The 24042-nt window shown below is 37.4% G+C and overlaps 1 protein-coding gene and 1 long non-coding RNA gene across 5 annotated transcripts in view; one reads left to right on the forward strand and one right to left on the reverse strand.

Moving 5' to 3' along the window:
• Positions 1-17557, reverse strand: part of LOC149916299 (uncharacterized) — a 49838-nt gene extending 32281 nt beyond the window's left edge. The window contains exons 1-2 of the long non-coding RNA XR_016470476.1: positions 17217-17557; positions 2473-2559 (exon numbers count right to left, since the gene is read on the reverse strand). This is a non-coding gene — a long non-coding RNA (uncharacterized LOC149916299). The remainder of the gene's footprint in view (positions 1-2472; positions 2560-17216) is intronic.
• A 91-nt stretch (positions 17558-17648) lies between these two features.
• LRRC28 (leucine rich repeat containing 28) overlaps positions 17649-24042 on the forward strand; it is a 47796-nt gene continuing 41402 nt past the window's right edge. Inside the window, exons 1-3 of one of the 4 annotated variants that reach the window (XM_031587783.2) lie at positions 17649-17766; positions 20142-20370; positions 23713-23753. In XM_031587783.2, coding sequence (XP_031443643.1) covers positions 20203-20370; positions 23713-23753 — 209 coding nt within the window. In that variant the 5' untranslated portion in view covers positions 17649-17766; positions 20142-20202. The other 3 variants (XM_090149080.1, XM_090149082.1, XM_090149083.1) reach the window with 3 other exon arrangements.

A 24042-nucleotide genomic window follows, 5' to 3' on the forward strand; every position in this document is an offset into this window, starting at 1 on the left:
ACATATTCCTCTCTCTGTGAATCTTCCTTTGACAAAATAGTCTGAATACTGGATGAGGTGAGCGAATTGAAAAGCTGTAACTTTTTCAGTGAGCGCTGATTAAAGTTGCTTACTGCTAAAGCACCACAGACTCAGCTTCCAATTTGTTTTTCATACTGAAGAGCCAGCCCATCTGGCACACTCAAAGCTACATCTGGAGAAACTTCTATTCAAAGAAATTCCATACAGCTATGCTAGAAACCACCCTGGCAGCTGCTGTTATAATGCAGAATGAACAGTTAAAATAGACTACCAAAGAAGCCCATGCTGAGTGACTATTGGTTTCATTTTTTGAATTCTGAATCAGGCAACATTTGTAGCTTGCAATCAGCTCTAAAAGTTTTGTCTTATTGTCAAATGCTGCTACGAGAAGTATCAGATCAGTTACTTCAAAGGAATAGTTTAACAATCCTTGCCAAAAAATCTTTCTCTAAAAAATGCTCAAACTCAACACATTTGTTCCAATTAGATCAATAGCAGCACACTACTATGTAGAATAGTAGAATTTTCCTGCAGAAATAAAAGATCAGCTGCTGAGCAATGTGTGAAAATAAATTATGGTAATCTGTGTTCTATTTTTTTTTTTTACTGAAGCAAGTCATGGTATCTCTTAGGCTGCTACAGACATTCTTGAAATAAAGCTAATAACTGTACTTTCATAAAATGAAGAAGAAAGCTACTTTCATTTTTTTTATTGAGGAAATGTTTGTAACCCGTGATTGTTACTTCAGATGCTGAATTTGCCAAAGTATGTGTGGTGGGGTGACTAGCAAACTAATTTCTTGATTTCTTTTAAATAAAATAAATAAATAAATAAATAAAATATAAATTATTATAGTAATTCCTTAAAGGGACATGTGACAGTCTGATTCTGCTTTTACTTTGATAACCAACTCTACATCTTACCTGCCACCACAGTTCAGTTAAGAGTGAACAGCATAAAAATGGGTTGAACTGCTGTTTTGAAGTCTTATTTGGAGAAGTGCTGTTTATTTTATGTGACACCAAATATGGTCTTGCTGACTTGAGTTGGAAATAGATTAAACCTCATTTAAAGCATGGGAATACATTTTACTGTACATTTTTACTAGGAGGAAAAAGAAAAACAAGTAAAACTTGTTTTGCTAGCATTCCTAGGTGATTATAATTCTGTCATAACAAAAGTTAAAAATAGTGTTCTGTACCAAATGCATTAGTCTTCCTTTTTTTCTGGAAACTTAAAAAGAACATGCTCTTTATTCAAATCACTCCACTCCGTTGCTAAATTAAAGTTGAATTATTTCACCAGTTGCTGGCAGTCCATTCAGTATAATGATGGTTTACTGATCTCTCTCTTATCTGACACAAATACTTTCCAGCTTTAGTGAGGAAAAAACAAAGCCAAACAAGCCAAGCAAGAAAAAAATGAACAATTTTCTTAGCAATTATTTGAATATGACATGATTTTCAAAGAGTGCCTAATAGTTGGCCCTGATTCTACATCATTAAAGAGAAAGCTGAATATTAATTTAGTACAAGAGTAAGAAATGCTTAGCAGTACAAAATGGTGACCCCCCTTTTAGGATTTGTTTTCAAAAGAAAAATGCTTATTATTTTTTGAAAGCAAGCAGCAAAAATTCTCTTCTTGTGCCTTGAAGTAGAGCCAATATTTTATGATGTCTTAACTAAAACACTTCCTGCCAGCAAAAGCAGAGGAGAGGAATCTCCCATTATCAGTGCCCATGAAACACCTGCCAAATTTCTAAGAGTGTAGGAGGGCTCAGGCAATTGGACAAAACTGCCTTATCCAAACCCTTCTGAATACAGTGCATATCCTGCCACTGCCTTCCATGAGCTTTAGTTTGGTACTGTAATTATTATCCTGAGATGTAATCCAAACATGTTTGCAAGAATTTTATTCTGTAAAGATTTTTTGTTCATTGTGTTAATATTTGCAACCTCTAGCATGTAAATTGTAACCAAGATCTCTGTCAATAATGAGAAAAGAAGGAACTCATGGCTAACAAAGCAAATATGATTTTATGAAAATTTTCCACTATGGAAATGCCCTCCTAGCACACCAAAATCTGCACAACGTATTCAAGACCCTTCTCTTGTTCATGGCAATAATTCAGTGTATCTGAGGTAACTCACTGCCTTCAACTTGCATCAGCACAAGATTGCTCATAGCACCAATACATGAGAAACCACTAATGAAGCAATGCAAATCTAATGCTTCACATAGGAAAGAATAATAATCATAGAATCATAATTGTATCTTGATTTCAGTATCAATTATGCAAATCAACTAATTTGATCAAAGGAAGATGTCCAAATTACTGCATGTGTTCCTCTTTATCTTCTCTGTCTGTATCACCGTTCACGGTAAACTGGGTGCAAAATTATAGTATTTTGGTGGAAAGTCTATAGGAAAAAAATTACATGGATACTCACTGACACTGGTCAACTGTGCTGATGAGCAAAGGTGGTCAAGCTGTTGTAATGATCTTTGCCTTCTTTTTTTCTGGCGGGGGGGGGAGTCTGTAAGAAACAATCAGGAATAATTCTCAGTTTTAAAGAATTATTCTCCTTATTATATACCTTCATCTTCCATGAAAGAATTCTGGAAGTTTTTCCAGACACCCAAATAAAAACTAAACACAGTCTATTGAATAGTATAAATATGCTTTCATTAATAATTATCTAAGATTTCACAGAATTTAGTTTCAATGCTGAGATTTGTATTTAATGCAGCTTTTCAACAAATTTTGGTAAAAAAAAATCCAATTCCAATCATTTGTTTTTAAATCTTATTTTGAATTCTTTGAATATGAACTGGAATTGAATTTTAAATTTATACCTGAACTGTCAATTCAAAGGCTGCTTTAAGCCAGCTTTACTAGGAGTCTGACTGAGACACACTGTAGCTCTCTACAATAGTGAAGGATAAAGCGATTTATTATTCTTCGGTATAAATAGTTTAAATTACTTATTTCATTAAGGAAAATGAAAGTTTGCAGGTTTAGCTTTTAACAATAAACCTATAGATAGATACCACTAGGAACAACTTTAGAATTACTTATTTAAGAATTTCTGAACTTTGAACATTTTCATTACCCAAGATGGCAATGCAGATTTAGGGTAGGAGATCTATAATGAATGATCCTGTACACTTTGAAGGATGTTTAAGTAACTTCTGCATTTCATTTGCTGAATTATAAACAACAGTGAATTGTTAATGTGTGTACCTCTACTTCACATTTTCTTAACTGAAAACAGAAGAAAGAAACCTTCAACTTGGTTCTGTTTACAAGTAAATAATCAGTGTTTTTGCCTTCTGTGTACATATTACTAAGAAGCATTAAATTTTCTTCTTGACTCATGAGAGTTACCTAATATATATATTCTTGTTTAGAGCATTAGCTCACTTTCTAAACCCTTGGCATTTGGGCCAGTCTATAACTGGTACCTCAGAGGTAGCTATTTTAATCTTTCCTATGATCACTTGTTCACTACCTGGTTAAATTAAGGAGTTCTTTCTCTCATTTTACTCATGTGCTATGCAAGTGGAAGAAGTATTACACCAGGAACTCCTTACCATTATCCTAATTCTGTGAAAGGCAACTCAGCTTAGTGAAGAAAAGTATAATAGTGCTCTGTGATACCAGTTTTTACATACAAATACATACATAAAAAGTCCCTTCCTAGTTCGTTGTACTCAAACACGTGCTATTTTAGGCTGACATTTTCAAACCAGGCCTGAGGGAGTTAGATGTCTAAATTAAATTCAGTTTGACTTGATTTGGACATTGAACATCTCTGAAATAAAATCTTAGTGATGGATGTTGCTATCAGCAGTGCAAATGTGTACATATACTGTTGTTTTGTTTTTAACAAGGTGACCATATAATCGAACTGTTAATGCAAATACAGAACTTGAAGACTAAGTAATAATTTAGGAAATTAACATGGAATATATATACACTGAAAGTGAAACAGCTTTAGTGTTACTTTGAGATGCTTTGATCTGAAGATGATATAAACACTTCCAATAAAAATATTATAGTCCTGTTGATCTCAATATATACATATTTTATTGAGTGACAAACAAGTTTTTCATTAAAGATGGTTTTCTCATGAAAGAGAATTTATATTTTTGATGCTTGAATTTTGATGGTAGAGATTAAATGTTGAAAACCAATAGCATTGAACACAATCCATGTTAGACTTCTTTATGTAATAAATTATAGGGAAAATACTAATGTGTTTTACATAGCATAAGGGATGACACATATAAACACGAACTATAAAATCAGAAAATTTACAGCAAATGGAACTGATTCCAAAATAACTGTGAACTGTTGAAAATCAGTGCTATTATTGTTACTGATCTGACAATTGTAACCTGGGGAAGATAGCAGAGTTAAAGAAATGTCTCTCTGCCTGGTGCCTGCTATGTTATGCAGAGTCTGTTTTCAAATGCTCTTTAAAGAACACAGTCTGGAAGGGGATCAAGCAGTGAAAAGCAAAGAGGGAAACAATTCCAAACAAGGCTGCCTGTGTGCAGTTCTGTTTCTGGTATCTCCCTTTGAAGGTTTACACTGAAGTACTCTTTGTCTCACAAGCTACTTCAGATGAATATCATTTATGGAAAGAGCTATAAACAAAAGGCAAATGTCTTGAATGCTTTTCAGTGCTGAGGAGAAGTGTTATTATAGAAGTCTGACACTGTCCACTCTGGCAAGGCCAGCCCAGCTCAAGTTATCATTATCTTTCAGACCAGAATATTAGAAAATAACTACAAGATTGCCATCCTTTATACAAATTCATTGTGCATCCAAAAAATCAATACTGGAAAAAATTCAGAATCTCTCTAATACAGCTCTTTCAACAGTCTAAATCCATCTAGAACAGTTACCCAAAATAGCATGTAAAACTTGGAACTGAGAGAAAATGTACATTTGAAAGGCCTAGGGAAGATAATCACTTGTAATCTGTATGTCCTTGATGTATTGGAATGTGTACTACAAATAGTCAAAGTGATAACATGAAAACCTTGAAAAGTGACCTCAGAATTGGCATCCATGCCCTTCATGCATGCAGGCCAAAGAGTCACACGTATGTAAGCACTAGAACATCCTTTGAAATGAATTGAAGTATAGGTGGGTGAAATTGCCAGCATATTCTACCTAGATGTACACTATCAATTTTCTCTTACTTCAAAAGAATTAAAACTGCATAAGCCCTGGAAGTTCTGGGAGCTGGTTTACCTGTGTGATCCTTTCTAATTAGCAATGCTAATTGTGCAAATCAGGACATTCCTTTTAATGTCATCTGCAGCTAACTGTCTTTTGGAAAAGGCAATAAAAGTCTTTGAAGAAAGTTCCCACCTTTGGGAATCATTGTTCACAGGACTTCTGTGCTGTAGGACAGAGTCCCATGTATTCTTTAATTTTTTAATCCTCTTTCTTCAATTTAACAATAGAAGGATAGTCTGACTGAAGAATCTTTTCTGGCTGCAATAAGAGCAGTAGCTTTTCTTATCCTTTTAAGGAAGTACTCTCCGTATTCCTTAAGATTTGTAAATAGCTCCAGGAAATTAAAGCACTTAAAATCCTCAAGTGGATAATTCAAATGATCAGTTGCAGTTAGCTGGGAAAACAGCTGCCTGTGAATCTGTGGCTGGAATTTATATGACATTGCAGTCATTAAGTATTGCTAACCTTATCAGTTGCAGTGGTGAATTTGACTTCAAATTATGTGCCATTTTGAAATGTTCCTTGTTTCATTGTCCTTTCACTGGAGATTCAGTGCAGCTGTAGAGTGCCAGCAGTGTTACCATTCTAATCCAGGCTTTATCTGTATTGATGTATTAGCTTGAAGCCCAAACTCTAATGAGCATGGAGGCTATATAAGGATTCCTGCTGCCCTTCTGGGGAGGGCTAGACACAGAGGAGGACTTAGATTCAGGTCCTATACCTAACAGTTGTGCTCATGCCAACAGCTAGGGTAATACAGAGCAGTCAGTATGAGCCCTCTTCCAAGTACAGTGCAGACAGAGCCAATGGTTGATTCTCTCACAGCTGCAGCTTTGCTCAGATGGAACAGAAACCAAAGGAGCAAGGTGCTAACTGATGAAGTGGCAACCTCAGTCATAAGAACAAGAAAACAAAGAGCAAATCCTGCAGTTCTGCTAATGCCTATCACATGATGGGTTGGGAAAGTCAAATACTGCTGGAAAGGGTTTTTATTTTCCTTCCATTTGTTTTCCTTTCATACACTTGCCATCCACAAAACTTAGATGGCCTTCCTGTCTCTGGTCATTTGAAATAGCCATTAAAAATGCATGAAACTCCTAGCAGCACTTTTATATCTAATGAAATACTGAGCAGAAATCATTCTGTAGAAGTATTCTCTTCTCCCCATTCACTGCATTTAATTGATCTGCTTGAACTGAATCACCAATGCGTGTAGGAAAATTAAAGGATATGGGCCTGTCTTTACTTCTGTGTGACCTTATCTGCAACAAAATATTTTTAGAAAGATTTTAAAATAATTTATTCAGATCTGCAAAATCAGTATTTTATCTTGGCTCCTTCTTAATGCCAACTCCTACTAAATAAGTGTAGCTTATTCCTAGTGCTAACATTCACTGGAATTTATTGTCACAACTTTGAGAGATGAGATTCTGTTACAACCCCCCAGACATTTCTTGTTATTGCTCTTGGAGCTTTAATTTGGAGCACAATGGATTTCTGCACTGAGCTGAATTTCAGTTTTTCTGAGTATGGTTTTTTGTTTTTTATTTGTTTGTTTGGTTGGTTTTTTTTGGTAAAAAGATCCTGCCCTTTTCTAGTTTTGTGTTAGTAAAAGCATAGAGAAATGCTGCTACCTTTGGAATATTGGAAATCTTGTTACTGAGTTTTGTGCTACAGTCAGAAATTAGTGTGGAAAGATTAAATGGAAAAAAAATCTCAAGAAAATAAAAAAGCAAATTAGGATATCTTGCTTATCATGGAAGAAACCTGAGCAGACTGTTAAGATGGTAAAACTCGACAGTGTTGCTACATAAATCAATACGCTTCTGTTACAATAAACTGTCCAGCAATTTACTCAAACTTATGGTTGACTTGGTATTTCACGAAGCAAAACCTTATCCTTACTTTGTGACTTGCCACAATGCATCTGTTGTCTTATCTGAGGCATCTGCATAGCTCCATGTGATAGTTTGGATACTGGTCATAAAAGTGATGAATTAGGCAGAGGAACAGCACAAAGTAATACACAGCACTGAAAACTGCCAAGATACTATGAAAAAATATTTATATATTCCATCAAAAGTGCCATGCAATATTAAACAAGACAATCAATAAGTCCGAATACTAGACTTAGTGATAAAAATAGAATTGCCTACCGTGGGATAAGGAAATGAGGCAGTAGTGAGAATATCTTCTTTATATAGTATCAAACTTTAAACCTTCTAAATCTGCCAGATTCAAAATTACTTTTAAACTAATACAGAAATCGTGCAGAAGTATTCTTCTCTCAGTTCAAGAGTGATCTTCGCAACAAGGACTGGAAATTAAAAATATCTCCTTGAGGATAGGGAAGGAATTTAACTAGGTATCTTAACATAGAGCTGCAACAGAAAGCCTTACAACCGACGTTTGTTGTAGTGCTCTGAAAGACAGTGCTTCAGGCTGAAACGTTCTGCCTCTCAGGGCATAACTTCCTTCTGGAAAAGGAAAATTCCCCCTACGTCCTGTACCTTATGTGTTTTTTGAGCTCTGCCATCAAGTGTAAGAACAGATTCAAACAGTTTAGAACAGCCAGCTGAGGTCAGAACACTGAGTCTTGTCCAAGCACTAATGCTGTGATGCTTTTATGTACTAAACTTTGCTCCTTCCTCTTTTCTCTCTTATATTTCAATTTGCTGTTGTGCATTGATCCTTGACTTTGTCTTTCTGTAAGGAAAAATATTTTCAGAAATTATTTCATGTCCTTTCTCCTCTGTACTTGTCTTCCAAGTACAGTCCTTCTCCTCAGAAGCAGAAGGGAAATATTTGGGGATTTTTGAAACACAAAGGATTCGCCATGCACCCGGCATTGCTTTGAAAAATCACAAGTGTGTGGTAAAGAAGTCAGGGAGCAAACACCTGCAGGTGGAAGAAAAAAATATTTGTGTCACTGACACAGCTTTCTCTGCAACTGGGATGGCCAAATCTTTGAGAGCTGACCCCCTCTTCGGAAAAACAAAACTTATCTTGTCATCAACCCATACAAACGTGATGTATGCTGTTAAATGCTGGCATACTAAACTACATAAATCTTTCATGGAAGCGTCCCTCTCCAATTCCTAATATCACAGCAACCTATCAATTTCCTATCTTTCCATACTTGTTGAAGGGTACATTATGACTAGGCAGACTGTAAAAAATTTAAGGTAGAGGCCAAACAGTGCTGCATTTTTCCACTTGTCTTCCAAATCCAGACTGAACTCTTTCTCACAGTGCTGGTGATCTCAAACTAGAATAAGGAAATTATTTGGAATTTTTAAAAAATCATAGTAATGTGGATAGAATAGACATAGGAAAAAACAACATCAACATCCAAATCAAAGCAGGTTTCATGTGAGCTATACAAATTTTTTGCACTTCCATTAGCATATGTGATCCATTAATATTACCAGTGTTATCTGAGTTGCTATCTTCAGTGAATGAAATAGCTACAATTACTGCTCTAGTCATTGTAGCACCCCAACAGACAGACCTTTCAGAAGAACAATGGCAATAGCAGTCATCCAGGACAAAATTATAACACCAAGGAAAATTTCAGCATCACTTCATCTAATTTCCAATCTCCATTTCATTCATTCTGAGACAATTTTCTTCTTCATTTTTCTGGCTTTTCCATGCTTGATTGTATTTTCCTGTAAGCTGCTAAATATCAGTCATATTTAATTCCAGAGCAAAATCAGGGAAGTTCACGAGTGGCATTAATCACAAGGATATCCTAAGGATAGGATACAGACACAGAATGCACACTTCTGAAGAATATTAAACAACATTAAATACACAGAGGAGTTCTCTACAATTTCTTTGCTGATATTGGATGCACAGTGTTGTTCAAAATTTAAATAAATGTTAACGAATTACTCTCCCCACCCCCCCTCCCCCAACATTGCTGAAGTAATGACTGAAGTTATAGCAGTCTCAAAGTTCAGTGGTATCTGATCAGTCTAAGGAATGATATGAAAATGACCAATACAGATTCTTCCATTGCGTTTTCCATGAAGAGATCATCAGAAGTATTCCTATGTGTTGTGCCAAGATTTAGATTGAAATAGTCTGTGCAGTAGTGTATATGCACAACCTTAAGCTGTCTTTCCTTTCTTTACCAAAAACAAATTCTTCAAGTTAGAATTCAGTCTGAACTGAAGCCCTATTTACATCTTGATTCTGAAAAACACTTACTAGTGTGATTAGTCTTTAGTTTGGGGCATAGTCCTGTTCATGTACAAAAAGACTATTTAAGACATGTTTGTGGTACTGGGTAGAAAAAAGGTTATTTGACTAATACAAGGCCTAAAAATCTTTTAGAGATTTTCAGCACACATTTAGCGAAGATGATAGAAACACACAGAACTTGTATATGCTCTGAAATATTGACATTCATAAATGTATTGATTAATTCAGATGCTTTTTTAGTTTCTACTTTTTCTCCAATGACATAATAGTTGTTTTTGATGCTGAAGTATAGACTGTAGCCTTGATTAAATTAGAACTATTATGTTCTTGCAGTAAAGCAACAAACTGGGCGGTCAAAGCATATTTCTAATTAGTTTTCTTTCCTATTGTTTTTAGAAATCCTCAGCATTTCACTGAGGATACACTGAGCCACCAATTCAAATTAGAGTAAAATACAACAGAAACAAAAGCTCATCTATGAAAATTCATTTTCAGTTTCACAACAGGACTGTAGCACTGGTACACTGACAGGCACGTATTGCATGTATTCTCCAGCACCAAATGCTGTGAGTGCTGTGTATGTGGTTGTCCAGCTGCCTTCCATTTCATAAAGCAACAAATATATGCTGTGCTTCTTCTGTAAACTGTATTGGTTTTGCTGGCTGTAATTTGTAGCTCCATGTATCTGTGGATTATTGTTAGACAAGTGCAACCACTCACTAAAGGGTAACTGTTCTAACCATACCGATGTGTATTTAAGAAACTTGAACTCACTGAGTATGACTTCAGTTCTAAAAGCACTGGGTCAAAAAAAAAAAGGGTTTAATAGATCTAATTACGTCACTGTCACAGAATTATGGACTATTAATTCCTAGTAAAGAGTTAAGGGCACATGACTCTTTTTCCTATGCCATAGGTAAAAATGAAAAATAGTTTCAGTGTGAAGGTTTAGTCACTATTGGTTGAAGTTACTCTGCATCTTCATTTCTGATTCTGAGTGGAGACAAAGTAGCTCTTTCTGTAATACAGAACATTTTAAGCTGTTATGGACATGGTTCAGAACAGTTCCCTAGGAGTAGAGCCAGATACAATGCCATATTCTCCAAAACACTTATGCCAAGGAAAATTGAAGTTAGTAGCTAGTATTCTGCCACAGTTTTATACTCTGAAGCGATCTTTATCAAAGTTACATTGCAAATGTTACAAAACCAGGGAAGAGATGAAAAGAATGCGTATATTTTTTAAACACCACTGCAGAATTGTTATGAACCACTATCTTAGCACCTCCCTGAGCGCACTTACACATTATCTTGATTTTCTGCTACCTGCTTTAGCTCATTTTTTAACTGTTGGACTTTTCGCTTAAAAGTGCTCAGGGATTCACATCGAATATTTCTGAGAAGATGCAAAGGCCATAACAATAACAAATATGCATTCTCTTTGACTTTTCTGGTTTGCTTTTGAACACTAAAAAATCTGCATTTAGCAGAATGCAATCTATTGAGTGCCTCCCCAACATGTGGGACACCCAAATGTTTAGCTACTCCTGGTGTGTTCAGTATAAGGATAGGTCACACCTCAGCTGTAACCAAAGGGATAGCTCACACAGAAAGGAGAAAGCCTGTAAGCTCTCTGCAAGCAGATCTCCCACTGGGCTCAGGAACAGATTTCTATATCTGACTTCAATATAACAGGTTCCACAATATGCCTGCATAAATCAAAGAGCAGTGTATACACCACACTTCCCCCTTCACTATTTATACTCACTAGGAATGAAAAATAGCTCACCACCTGCCTCATTTCTATCATAATGTAACAGGTCACAGAGTTAACACCCTTCTGATACAAATGGCAGAATAAAATTACAGAAACAATCACTCTTACACAGACAAGATATTTGGCACCACACTTGGAACTTTTCCATACGGAATACAAACATCTCATAAAAAAAAAAAAATGTTGTTACAAGTATGTGTATTATGTGTAATTAAAACAACAAACAAACAAACAAACAAAAAAAAAAAACAAAAAACCAAAAAAACCCAAACCAACAAATGCAGCACACTTACATTTGAATCTTGAGTGTACTAAAATTAGGGAACTGCGAACAGAAACATAAGGATTCAATATTTTAGCCAAATTGAAGTGAATTCTTAGGAACAATGGAACTTTACTGAACATATGGAATCTCTCTTCAAAATATATCTTTGTTATAATACACTGAAAAGCATGGGACCAAAAAAAAAGAAAAAAAAAAAAAAAGGTAAGGAGAAAGAAAACAATGTTGGGTAGCAATAATTATAGCAGATTTAAGAATTGCAGTGAGTCTGACAACTGGAAGTAGGACAGCTCCAGAATAACCTTAGAGCCACTTATTTCAGGTGAAGGAACAGCAGCGTTTGCTAGGATTGGATCCAGTGTATCATTAAAAATACTCCAGAAACCAAGTGCAAACTCAGTAAATGTGTGGTCTGTTCTCAGGGGAAGTGAAATGAAAGTGGAGAGCAGATCTTGGGCCTGGAAGAACACTGAGATAACCACCATAACGCCCCAATGACAGCAGAGGGCAGCAGTAAAAAACAATTATTACAGAGGTTATATAAAAATAGACCAAAGAACATTTCACACTATTTGCAGCCTGAAACTAATGAACAACCACAGGTTGCCTAAATTTGTTGATACTTTTCTGGTTTAACATCAAGCAAGCCTCTGTAGACAATATTCTGAGTGTGAGTGGGTTCAAATGAACTAAATCTGTCTGGTTTAAAAAGTTTCATAAAGTGAAATCCAAAATTTAAAGAAAAGTGTCATTAATACGCTTGTGACATACAGTAATATCAGTGAAAAATAATAATTGCTTAGTTGAAATTAATTCGAAAGTCTTGATTGTCTTGTCAACAAATGTAGCATAAAATATTGCTGTATCATTTACTTGCAGCTTTAGTAGTCATTAAGGAGGGTCTAACAGTGTAATACATAGCGGAGAGCTGGCTCACTTGTTGCCTTGTGGTGATCCCTTATTGAGATTTCCCGGTGGAGCAGAGGCATAAATGTTCATTCTGCCTACTGTTTTATCTGCCAGGTGCATTAACAGAGGAACTTGGTTCCTAGGGCTGTCAGTGCAGCATTATTCTTTTTCCAGTTGAGATTAATTATATCAGTAGGAATCCAGAAATGAGCAGAGGCTGCACTATCAGAGCCAAAATTTACTGCTCGTGTATTCTGTGTTAGTGTTGTTTCAAACTGAGTATTTTCCATTACTTCTTAGGGTGTCTATTCCACAACACAATCAATGTAGTTATCAGGAATTTTTCTTCAGCTAATGAGTGCAGCCCAAATTGGAATTAGGCAGTTTTAATATTCAATTATCAGAAAAGCTGATTTGAACCATAGCAGACAATACACGTGAATTTCTTCCAGATTTCTTTCAAATTTACGCACTTAAGTTGTTTTCGTTAGCATTACTGCCACATTGAGGCAAGTCAAAGTGAAAAAGGAGCCAGATCAACTTTAACAAATACAAGAACGAATGATCAGCGAGAAACAAAACAAAACAAAACAAAACAGACCTCAGCTAAAGGAACGCAGCAAATACTGCCGTGCTGGCGCTCGGCATGCAGGAGCTCCCTCTGCCTTCCAGCTTTTGGTACTGTTGCAGCAGGCAGATCTTAAGCTAATGGTTTAGGGAGCTGAAGTTAGCTGTACTGTAATGAGTTACAGCAATTGTTCTCCACCCGAATCAAACAATTCTGACACTACATAAAAATAACTTCAAATTGGGAAAGATGTGCTAAAAAGAGCCAGGGCTTTCTGGAGAGCAGCTTACTTCTGTGACAGTAAATCCAGAAACTGTTAGTGAATTTCCCTCTTCATGGTATGACTAATAAATCAATGAATGCATACGTGATGCTCCCCAAAATAACAAACCCATGAAACAAAGCAAAACAAAAAAGTGTTGACAATATCCTAACTTCTGAATAATTTTTCCATTGTTTGTGTGAGAGCTGCATATATTGAAAAAGCATTATGGAAAACATAGTAAAGCAAAAATGAGTCTAAGTAGAATTATCAGATACAAAACTGAAATAAAAAAATGTAAACTGAAACATTAATAGCAGTGACAATATCACATATTGTCTCTCCAGTAAAGCAGGAAACTAAGTTTGTTAATGACTCAGTTTGTGTATCTGGTGATGACATGAAGCTGTCAAGTTCCTGTTAGAAGAAAAATACAAGTCAATTTCCACAGATCTTGCAAATGTACTAAGTAGTCCACTGGTTCACTTCTTTTTACACTTGTGAATGTTGTACGCTAACACTCTACTACACAGCAATCCTTTTACAAGCAGAAGCTGAAGAAGAATGAACTTGTATCTGTTGAGCACTGGGTTGATCTGTTGATTACTTGGCCTAGAAGATTCTTCCAGCCACAAAACCTCCCTGTACCAGGTGTAGCTGAACAAGCCTGATGTTTTGTGATGGGCAAAGGGTAAAACATTTTCTAATTGTACATGACTGGAAACACACTCTTTTCTTGTTATGAATCAGTCACAGTAAATTTTCCTGCTGATAAAACTGACCTTTGTTAGATTGCTTAGTGAATATTTTGATCTTTTTTTCCAAATATGCAATGTCTAATTTAATGTAAACAATTCATTATAAGTCACAACATTAGTTGGAATCATCATTAGAAAGACTGGACCTCAGAATGTTCAGAACTCAAGTTCAAAGGCTTAATAAGAAATTTTAGACCTCGTAATTCTGCAGAATAGAGAACTAGAAATCTTATTACAAAAAACTCAATTAAAAATAATTTCTTCATGTACTACCTGTCTTGTGGCAAAATAAAGGAAAATGGTTGCATAAAACTTTACTGCATAAAAATATAACCCATTGCATCTTCCCAAAGTTGTTTGTCTCAAGTACTGACCTTGTGTAAAATCTCTGATATTAAACAATCATCTATTTTTATGCACATTACATACACTTCTATAGGTTTGGTGCAAAGGGGGCCACCAGTGGAGCTGTACCCATTTGCTCCAGTTTCTGTATTTGTTCCAGTAAAGCAACTGATGACATTGGCAACTGCAAACTGTTTATACAGATCTACAGAGTTGTTGCATTTCAACACAAGCTTTGGTATTTTCTCTATGTAGACACTGATGAGATCAGTCATCCTGAGCAAGATGTGAATTTCAAGACCCTTTGTAACCTGCTCCCATAAGCACAAAATAATGAATTACACCATGGTTAAGAAAGAATAATTACATACTTAGCAAAGGGTTTCCCACTAGTCTCACTGGTTGGGTGGGAATGACTTGGCAACAATGAAGCAAGCCTTTGCCTTAGTGGAAGATCAGATTCCAACACTCCCTGTGCTGCTCATCGTTTTTAGCCTTGTGACTACACAGAAAAGACTTTACACCTGTGCTGTTCAGGATCAGAACTTCAGAGATCAGCTTGCAGGTCTGAGACAGCAGTGCTTTTAATAACCACTGCACAGAATTTGATGACACAACCTTAGGAGACCATGATCACATTGGTCAGGAAAAAAGAATTAGATTGAGTGTAACAATTGCAAAACAACAGATAATTTAAAGTGGCTGCTTCAGGAGGAAGGACAAAGACATAGTGACATGTGAACACTCACTGCAGATTAGGAGGAAAATGTAATATAGTTGAGATGGGTGAGGACGTTTGTTTGTCTTGGCAAAGAATAGTTTCTCTCTTTATACAAAGACTCCTCTGCCAACTGAGCAGTCTGGAAAGAATCATACACTTTCCTCTTTATTGTCAAATGGGAGAAGGCATTTTAATGTACTGCTAGTAGGAACCCTCTTGTGCAGAAAACAAGAGACCATAGAATCATAGAACGGCTTGGGTTGGAAAAGATCATCAAGTTCCAATCTCCCTGCTGTGGGCAGGGTTGCCATCCAATAAATCAGGCTCCAGCTCACACTGCCCAGGATCCCATCCCACCTGGCCTTGAACACCCTCAGGGATGAGGAATCCACAGCTTCCCTGGGCAGTCTGTACCAGCACCTCACCACTTCCTAAGTGAAAAGTTTCACCCTGGTGTCTAATCTAAATCTTCCCTCTTTTGGTTGAAAACCATTCCCCATTGTCCTATCACTATCTACCTATGTAAATATTGATTTTCCTCTGCAAATATTAAAAGATATTAAAAAACAAAAAAATAACCTCTTTCAAATCCTCTGCTTTGGAAGTCCATTTTGGAATACTGAAAAACACAATCCTGTGTAATATTATCAACAGCTTTAATAGTTTCAGTGATCCTAAACTCACTCTGCTCTTTACTTTGAATCCCTGCAGAATGTGCTTCATAATTGCTGAAAACACACTACGAGAGCTGAATTTGTTTTTATGACAGAGCAGAACGAGAAACATTTTAGCATTGCTCTCATCTCTGTAGTTCTTTGTGTGAGTAGAAAAAAAGACTCAGAAAAAAAAAATTGATGTAAAAAAATCCGAATGTGGTAATCTTATCTCTCCCTATTATCAACTCAAAGAAAACCAAAAAACAAAACAAAACAAAACAAAACAAAATCCACACAAACCAAAACCAAGAAAACAAAACAAAATCTTAAACAAACAACTATTCTAACACTACAACTTATATGTAAAGAAACACATTAAGTATCCCAGCTTTGGTGAGAGCTGCTTTCCAAAAGAGTCATCTTTCTCTCTCACATTTTACTGAAATAAAGAAAAAACAAGTTTCTGTTCTGATCATTGACTTAATATGCTGAATAAGAACATTAGGCATGTGCTGAGCCACCACTGAATTTCCTCAGAGGAATGTGTAGCAAACTGAGCTCGCATTAAGCTTCTCCTTTGGTCTGACTTATGCACAGCTTTTACCTTCTCAGACACTTAGAATGTGGGACTGAGGTGGCATTAACAAGTGTGATGTAATTGCTGTCTTTACACTCCTACAGTGCTGGTGGTATGAATTCAGGTCACTTCCTGAAGTTTAATGTCCAGCTGAGAAAAACAACCAGGTGCAAAATTCAAACAAAATTCAACATATTTACCTGAAAAAACAAAACAAAACAAAACACCTGACAGCGACTCCAGAGAGACTGCAAGTAAGACTGAGAAGCAAAATCGGTTATTGCTTTTGCAAGGACAAGAAAGTGAAGAATGAACAAGTAAGGATATTTAGAACTGGAGACAAATGAGAATACAGGAAGAAAAGCTTTTTCAGCTTTGCTTTGCTTCATTTGAAATTCCTGTGGGTATACAGGGCAGAAGAAACGTTTTCTGCAATGCATTCAGCTTCCTGGCACCCCTGCAGACCTTTGACATGCACCTTACAGCAAGCTTATTTTAATTAGTCTGTGAAAACTGAAGATTTCTCCACCTGAGACACCCTTTTCGGCAGCTCGTGTGGCTGATCTGCAGCTAAGAAGAATCTTTAATACCCAGTGATATTAAATACACTGAATATGAGGGAATTTGCTGTCATTAATCTCAACAACCTCTCTGGGCAAACTGTACCAGTGCTCCAAAACCCGCATATGTAAAGAAGTGCTTTGTGACTCCTCTCATTTCACCTGAACCAACTATCATAGGACAAGATGGCCATGATAGTGGGCTGGGGACACAGGCAGCTGCCCGAAAAGCTCCAGTCTGTTGTCAACAGAAAAAAAGTACCATTTTCTGCAACAAAATTCAGCGGGAAAATTCTTTGGTTATCACAACTTTTACCTGCAAGTGATTTTCTCCTTCCAAAGCTGTCGAGCAGCGATAACTGCGTGAGCAACAGCTCGGACAGGAAGCAGCAGCAAAGCTGGGCTCATCCTGCCAGCAGCACGAGAGTTAGTTCTTAGCCTACTGGGAGCTGTTAATTGAAGGGCATCTCCTGATTCGTGGTCCCACACAGGACGCCGTGTAAACGTCCAATACGACAAGCCGAGCTCCCTCACTGCCCCGAGGAACTACGCTAGAACGCAAACAATCTTCTCGAGCCCGCCCCTCACGGGCTCCTTGGCAGGAGGCGGGCAAAGCTCACAGGTGAGACGGCTCCCGATTGGCTGCTGAAGGAGCAGACTGCCGTGAGAGGGCACAGCTCGTGATTGGGCGCTCGGCAGCGAAGAGCTTAACGATTGGTTGGTAGGCTTGCGCGCGGGGGCAGTGTTGTGTTTGGGCGGGAAGGCGGGTCTGCGACCGCGTGGCGTCTCGCGAGATCTGCCCGCTCCGCCTACGGTGTTCGGAGCCGGAGGTGGCGCCGCGCGGAGCCCGGCGCTGTGGCGGTCCGGTAGGTGTTCGTTCTCGTTGTGTGGCGGAGCGCGTCGGCGTGTGGGAGGAGAGTGCCTCCGCCGCCTGCCTGCCGGAGCGCACGGCGCCTTTTCCGCGGTGGGAGTGCGAGGCTTTCCTGCTCCGAGGCCCCTTTCTCTCTGCCCCTCACCGGGCCGTCCCTCAGCCCCGCAGGCCTTCGCGGCGCTCCTGTCACGCGCTCACGGCGGGCCGCTTCCCACGGGCAGCCGCAGCCGCGAGAGGGGCGGCGCGGAGCGGAGCCTCGCGTCGTAAGTGAGGCACGTTTCTGTCTTCTCCGTGCCGTGTGAAGCAGCAGGGATTCGGCCCTCGCAGGACCCCCACCAGCGGCTCCTCAGCGGCTGCGGGCTGCCCGTTGTCGTTGGCAGCGCCCCGTGCTCTGCTGAGAGCGGGAGGTTTGGTTGGTGGGCGGTGAGCGGGAGGGCCTGCCGGCGAAGGAAGGGCTGAACTTTGTGTCTGTGGGCTGCGCGGTGCGCTCTGTGTGTCTCAGTGCCCCGGGTGGTTCATGGAGCGCAGTTGTGAGGAGCGGTCTGTAAGTGCAGGGCTTCAGAATGTCATCTCTGGAAAAGTCCGAAAGCCGTCGGTTGTTTCTGTATTGTTTTGTGGTCTTATAGGTTTTTCACTTAAAAAACTTAAAGCTGAGAGCCGTGCTTTCAAAGGGGGAGGAAAAACGCTCTGCCTGTCTGGAATTGCCTCACTTGTCATCAGGGAAAGATGAGCTTTCCTTTCCCATTTCTTGTGTAGTAGCAGTTTGTACCCAAATATTCATGGAATATGTGCATTACAAATCCTGATTTTTTTTCCTTGAATTATTTTAATGCTGATCATCGATGTGGAATTTGTAGTGGCTTAACTTCTAACTGCTGAACTGAGGGAGCTTTTGTGTATTGGTGCCACAGACCCGCAGCATCTGTACTCTGTCTCTACAGGCACCTGACGGAGGTGCCTGTTTCTTACAGCAATGTTTCTTCTCCTATGAAAACTCTAATTATAAAGAGTTATACCAGTACTCTCCAATCCCATGTAGGTTTCTTAACATGACAATCATTTGCTTACAGAATTGATCTTAGCATTTCTTTAATTGGGTATAAATTAAGACTAAGGGGGTCTGTGGGATGTTACATCCAAGTTGTGATTAGTAATACCTGTGGCACTTGAAGAAATTAAGTGCTGCATTCTTCCAGGAGGACACAGGTCGTTTGTAAGAGCTGCTTATCTGCAAATCAGTATTTGTAATGTAGTGGCTTGGTTTACATGGTATGGTCTCCATCAGTTCTGCACTCTCAGTTGAGTTTCGCTCACAAGGACTGCCTCAGACGACTCTCTTACTGATAGCTCAGTAATTTCAATAGGTCAGAAGAGAAATCCTTCCATCAGTAAAGAAATTAACAGGTCAGTTGTTACTGGTGGAAAGCAGTTGTGATTCCTTTTCCTTTTTCTTAATGGAGATGAGCTGATACACATAAGGCTATAGTAAGCTTTTATCTTGACTTTTATAAATATTCTGAATATATTTTGTCCTCCTGAGTTTTGAGGCAGCATTGTTTTTATTATCCAAACTTAAGCAATGTAATGATGACTAGAATTTTGATTGTACCTGTGAAATAAGCTAAATAAAGCCTGGTTTCACATACAGATAAATTAAAAATTAATCATCACGCTTCAGTTTTCTGGCTTTGAAGTCGTTGGTAAAGCTGGATACTTTGTTTCTGTTTATTTAGGACTGCCAAAAGTCTGCTGTCATAGCTGTAACTGATACTGCAAAACTTAAAGTTTCTCTTGCATTAATTATCCTATTTTGAGATGGTTTTACTGGCTATCCATCCCATACAACTGAAAGCATTTCCTCATTATTTTATGTGGGAAGATGTAAACTTATATAGCCTATTGTTATGTTGGCTTAAAATCTACATGAAGATGTTTTTAAGTTGTCCAAACGTGCGTCCTCTGATAAATTTTGCATTTTGCTGAAGATTGTGCATTCTTAGCACGCACCACAGAGTAAATGTAGAACACCAGTAGTGGGTAGGAGAGAGATGTCTTTTTTTTCTCTTTGCTGATGTCAGCTTTGACAAAACTATTGATGGAAAATGATTGGAAAAAAAAAAAAAAGAAGCATTATTTCGTGTTGTATGCCTCAATATCTTGATAATGCTGATCTGAGTACACTTGAACACTATGCAGAAAGCAGTCAAAAATTGCTTCTAGCAGAACTACTGGTACGAATGTTCTGAGTACTTCATGTATTGAATGGAATGGCTATGTTTTGATAGTTATAATATCTAATAGTCTAACTCTTTCAGCAAAAGATTGCATGGCATAAACGTTGATACTGTCTTATTCTCTCTTGTCTCCTAGAAATGGGCCTGTTTTTAGAAGATGCAGTGCACTAGATGTGGTGCTTGGAACAGAATTAATCATGGCATCAGAACTGTGTAAAACAATCTCTGAGGCAAAGCTGGAAAAGCACAAGAATTTATTCCTAAATTACAGAAATCTCCATCATTTTCCTCTGGAGTTACTGAAAGATGAGGGGCTGCAGTACTTGGAGAGACTTTATATGAAAAGAAATTCTCTGACCACATTGGTACGACAACTTCTTTACTGTGATGCTTACTGTCTGATTTTGAAATAGAAAAGATTAAAAAGTGTTTTAGCAAATTTGATCCTGAATGACGTGATCCCTTGTGAAATACAAGTACATGGTGTGTTGTTTTTTAACTTGGATGGATAACATAGAGTATAATAAATGAAAGCATATGCCATTTTTATATATACTCTTGGAGCTCTGAAGATCCAATGTTTTTTTTTTTGTCTGTGTTGCATGATTTTTTTTTTTAACTTGTAAATCTTGCTCAAAGTGTCAGTGGTCAGGTCTTTCTACTGTTAGGAGATGCTGTGCTGTTTAGTCTAGCTCCGTTAGCTTCAACAGCGCTGACCTGTGTGTATACTTTACTGTAACAGCAATGCCAATCCCAAGATCTAATACTAAGCTTTCTGTTAAGGTGCCAGTAGAAACTTGTTTTCTGTAAACTGCCAACAGTAGGAAGAATAATCTGTTAACTCAAGGGTTGAGGGGTGGTGGTAGTTATTTTTGACATCTCTTGCCTTAAGAAGTAGTTTTAAAAGCTTTGACAATGATGCATTAGATTTCCTTAATAAAGGCTTTGTTTCACAGGGCAAGAGCTGAAAGGATTCTGAAGGCTTTATACCTTCCTTCATCTTTGAAGTCAATTAAGTTTGCATGCGCTGTAGAAAGTTATTTTGGTACTACTTGGGCAAGTCTTTTTGCTTAATGATTTAATGGAATTGTAGCATTCATGGTTAAATAGTAAAATTGCTTTAAAAATTAACCTGAAAGTCAATGATTACTTAGTGCTGTGAGGCTCATGAAATTTGTGCTACTCAAAAGATGGAACTAACATGGAGAGTTTTGTGTATCACTTTTCTGTGTGTCTATTTTAAATCTTGGTTTTGTTTTTCTTGGGGTAATTATAATTGTAATTGAGTTGTTTCAGTTCCATTAACTCACAACACTTAAAATTTAGATCTTGCTTGGGAAATTAACTTTCAAACAGCATGAAATAGAGAATTAGTATTCAAAGTGACCAGGATAACTTTCTCTTAATATGACTTGCTGGGATCTCATTCAAGTGCATAGCGCTACGACTTGGGCAACCAAAATTGGATCTAGCAGTATGTATTCAGCAGAATACAGGTTGGAAGTTGTAGTAGACCACAATAGGTGAAGTCAGCAGCATGTTCCACAAAAAGGCATGTCTTTTTTTGTGTATAAAGTTTCACAGTTTGCCTTAAAAACATGAACAGTTCATTCTTGGATACTGTTAAAGTGTAAGCTGAGCAAGGCTTGCAGTTTGGGGCTATATAGCTAAGGAAAACCTAGGTAAATTGAGAATAGAAAGAAAGGAAAAAGTAAGGTAAAGAAGGCAGGTAGAGAGAAGAAAAAGCTGCATCAAGGGAATTTTTGGGAAAATGCATTGTGAGAGAAGGCTTAGAGATATGGGTTGGTTTAGCTTTTGGGAAGAGAAGACAGTTAAAAATGGAATTGGAGGAAGGGTGAGAGCAGCGGTCATCTGTGTTCTTATGAAACACTGCTTTCATAAACTTATTACTTTATGTCCATTACTGGTAGGGGGAGTAATACTCAATTTAGTAAAGTAGTAGTAAGTTACAAAGGGAAACGAGTCTCATTTGAGTTGTTCTTTCACTAGATAAATTTAAAAAAAAAAAGTACCACTTTATTTAAAAGGTGGTCCTGTTTCAGAAGTGTAATTTTAATGTGTCTTTCAGTCTTGAGCTTCTTGAATCTTATGCAAGATGATGAGCACTGCATTATCAATAAATACATATAGATTTAATTTTGATGGTAGTTAATCTGCACCGTATTTCTTTAAGGTGGTGCTTCCTTCTGCCTTAACATCTGATTATATCTGAGTTGAAAAACATTGACCAGCTCCTGTGGAAACATAACATAGTTATGCTGTCAGAACTTACCTATTCCTTTCTCAAGAAAAAACTCTTGTCTTCAGTGCCAAGATATTCTAGACTGTAAAATTGTGAACTGTGGGGTTGTTTCTCTCCTTTAACTTCTTCGTATTTTAAGATAAAGCAGTTACAGACTTGATGTGATGTGAAAATATTTGTATTTCAGATTAGTGTCCTTAATAGATCAAAGGTTTAGGATGGAAGAGCTATTGTTTTTAATTTTCTTCTTAATTTAAAAGTTGAATGTCGATATATTTAATTTGGATCTGAGCACGTTGCAGCCTTTGGATATTTTTCCCATATTAAGTTTCTACTCACTGACCAAGTAGTCTCCTGTGCTGATAAATGTACTGACACAAACCTTCCAGTAGGTGGCAACAACTGATCAGTTTAGACTGTTTCTTGAGTCCCGAGGTCAGCTGATTCATTTATTACAGAACCTTATCTGCTGCTCTTTACTTAAAAACAAATATGTTTTCTGTGTGTGCTCAAATCTAGCATGTGGTGTGCTTGTTGCATAAGCACATCATGATAACTTTTTCAGGTTTACGTATTTCTTCATAATAAGTTTATGAAATCATGCAAAGTATTTTAGGTAATAATACAGCTTACATTTACATGGCAGTGCAAATTGCTAGGCCTCTTTTACAGGAAATTGATAGTGTGATAAATCTGCTTTTAAAATTTGATTTGGATATATGGATAATGTTTAAAAAAAAAAAAAATCTGTGTTTGAAGTAGATTTCTTAAGCATTGAAACTGTTTTAACCTTAACTACGACTACCCTCATTTCAGACTTAGCAAGCCCATTTTGTGGTATACATTCTTGGTTATAAATGCCATCATGGAACAGAATTGCAGCTATGGATCAGTAATTATAGAAATGATAGCATTTTAACATGCTAATATGGAAATTTAGTTTGTGGGATTCAGTGTGCCTGGCTTTGTGGTTATTGGTTAAGGTACACAAAACTTTTAGATCTTTTCTTGGTTTACCAGTATTACAAAATAAAGTGTTAAAATGAGATACCTTGCATAGATCTTATTCCCCTTCAAGTCTGTAGTGGTTACAGCTTCTCAGCAGCTCTCAGCCTCAACTAATTCACTTTAAAGTTTTGCTTTTGAAAATATATTGTATTTCATCTTTTCAGGCCCGGAAGTCCACCTACCATTTTTTGAGGACACGTTAATGTCACTTCTAGGCTATAGTTCAATTTCAGTAATGAATTGCTCACTCTTGAAATATCCCAGATTGCACTGGTGGAGAATATGTGGGGGTGTGGAAATAGGGTATTGTATGCAAACTTTCTGGTGCAGTTTTTCTGTGAGTAGCTGCTAACATGTTCTAGTGTGGTTAGTAAAATTAGTTAGGTACACAATGTGTGTTTGTTTTGAAACCTAAAAATCTCTAACTCTTTTTCAGCCAGAAAATCTTGCACAGAAGCTTCCAAACCTCGTGGAATTGTGAGTTTGTGTAGGAATTCTAATATATTCTTATTGTGCTGGTCCATCTCATCTTAAAATAGTTTTGTAATGTATTGCTGTATATTACCTGTCTTTTAAAAAGGAAGGTGCTTTTTCTATTTTTTTCAAATGGTGGTATATCCAGATGTATTCAGTGATATTTTTTTTTTTTTAGGTTTTCTTATGTTGAATAATAAGAACAGTTATACAAATGCCTGCACTATCAAGGGGGGGAAAAACACCTATGTAAACTGTTGTAATTCTAATATAAAGCACTTGAAGCTCCAAA

This window comes from Phasianus colchicus, chromosome 12, assembly GCF_987193195.1.
Source record: "Phasianus colchicus chromosome 12, bPhaCol1.hap1.1, whole genome shotgun sequence".
Lineage (NCBI taxonomy): Eukaryota > Metazoa > Chordata > Aves > Galliformes > Phasianidae > Phasianus > Phasianus colchicus.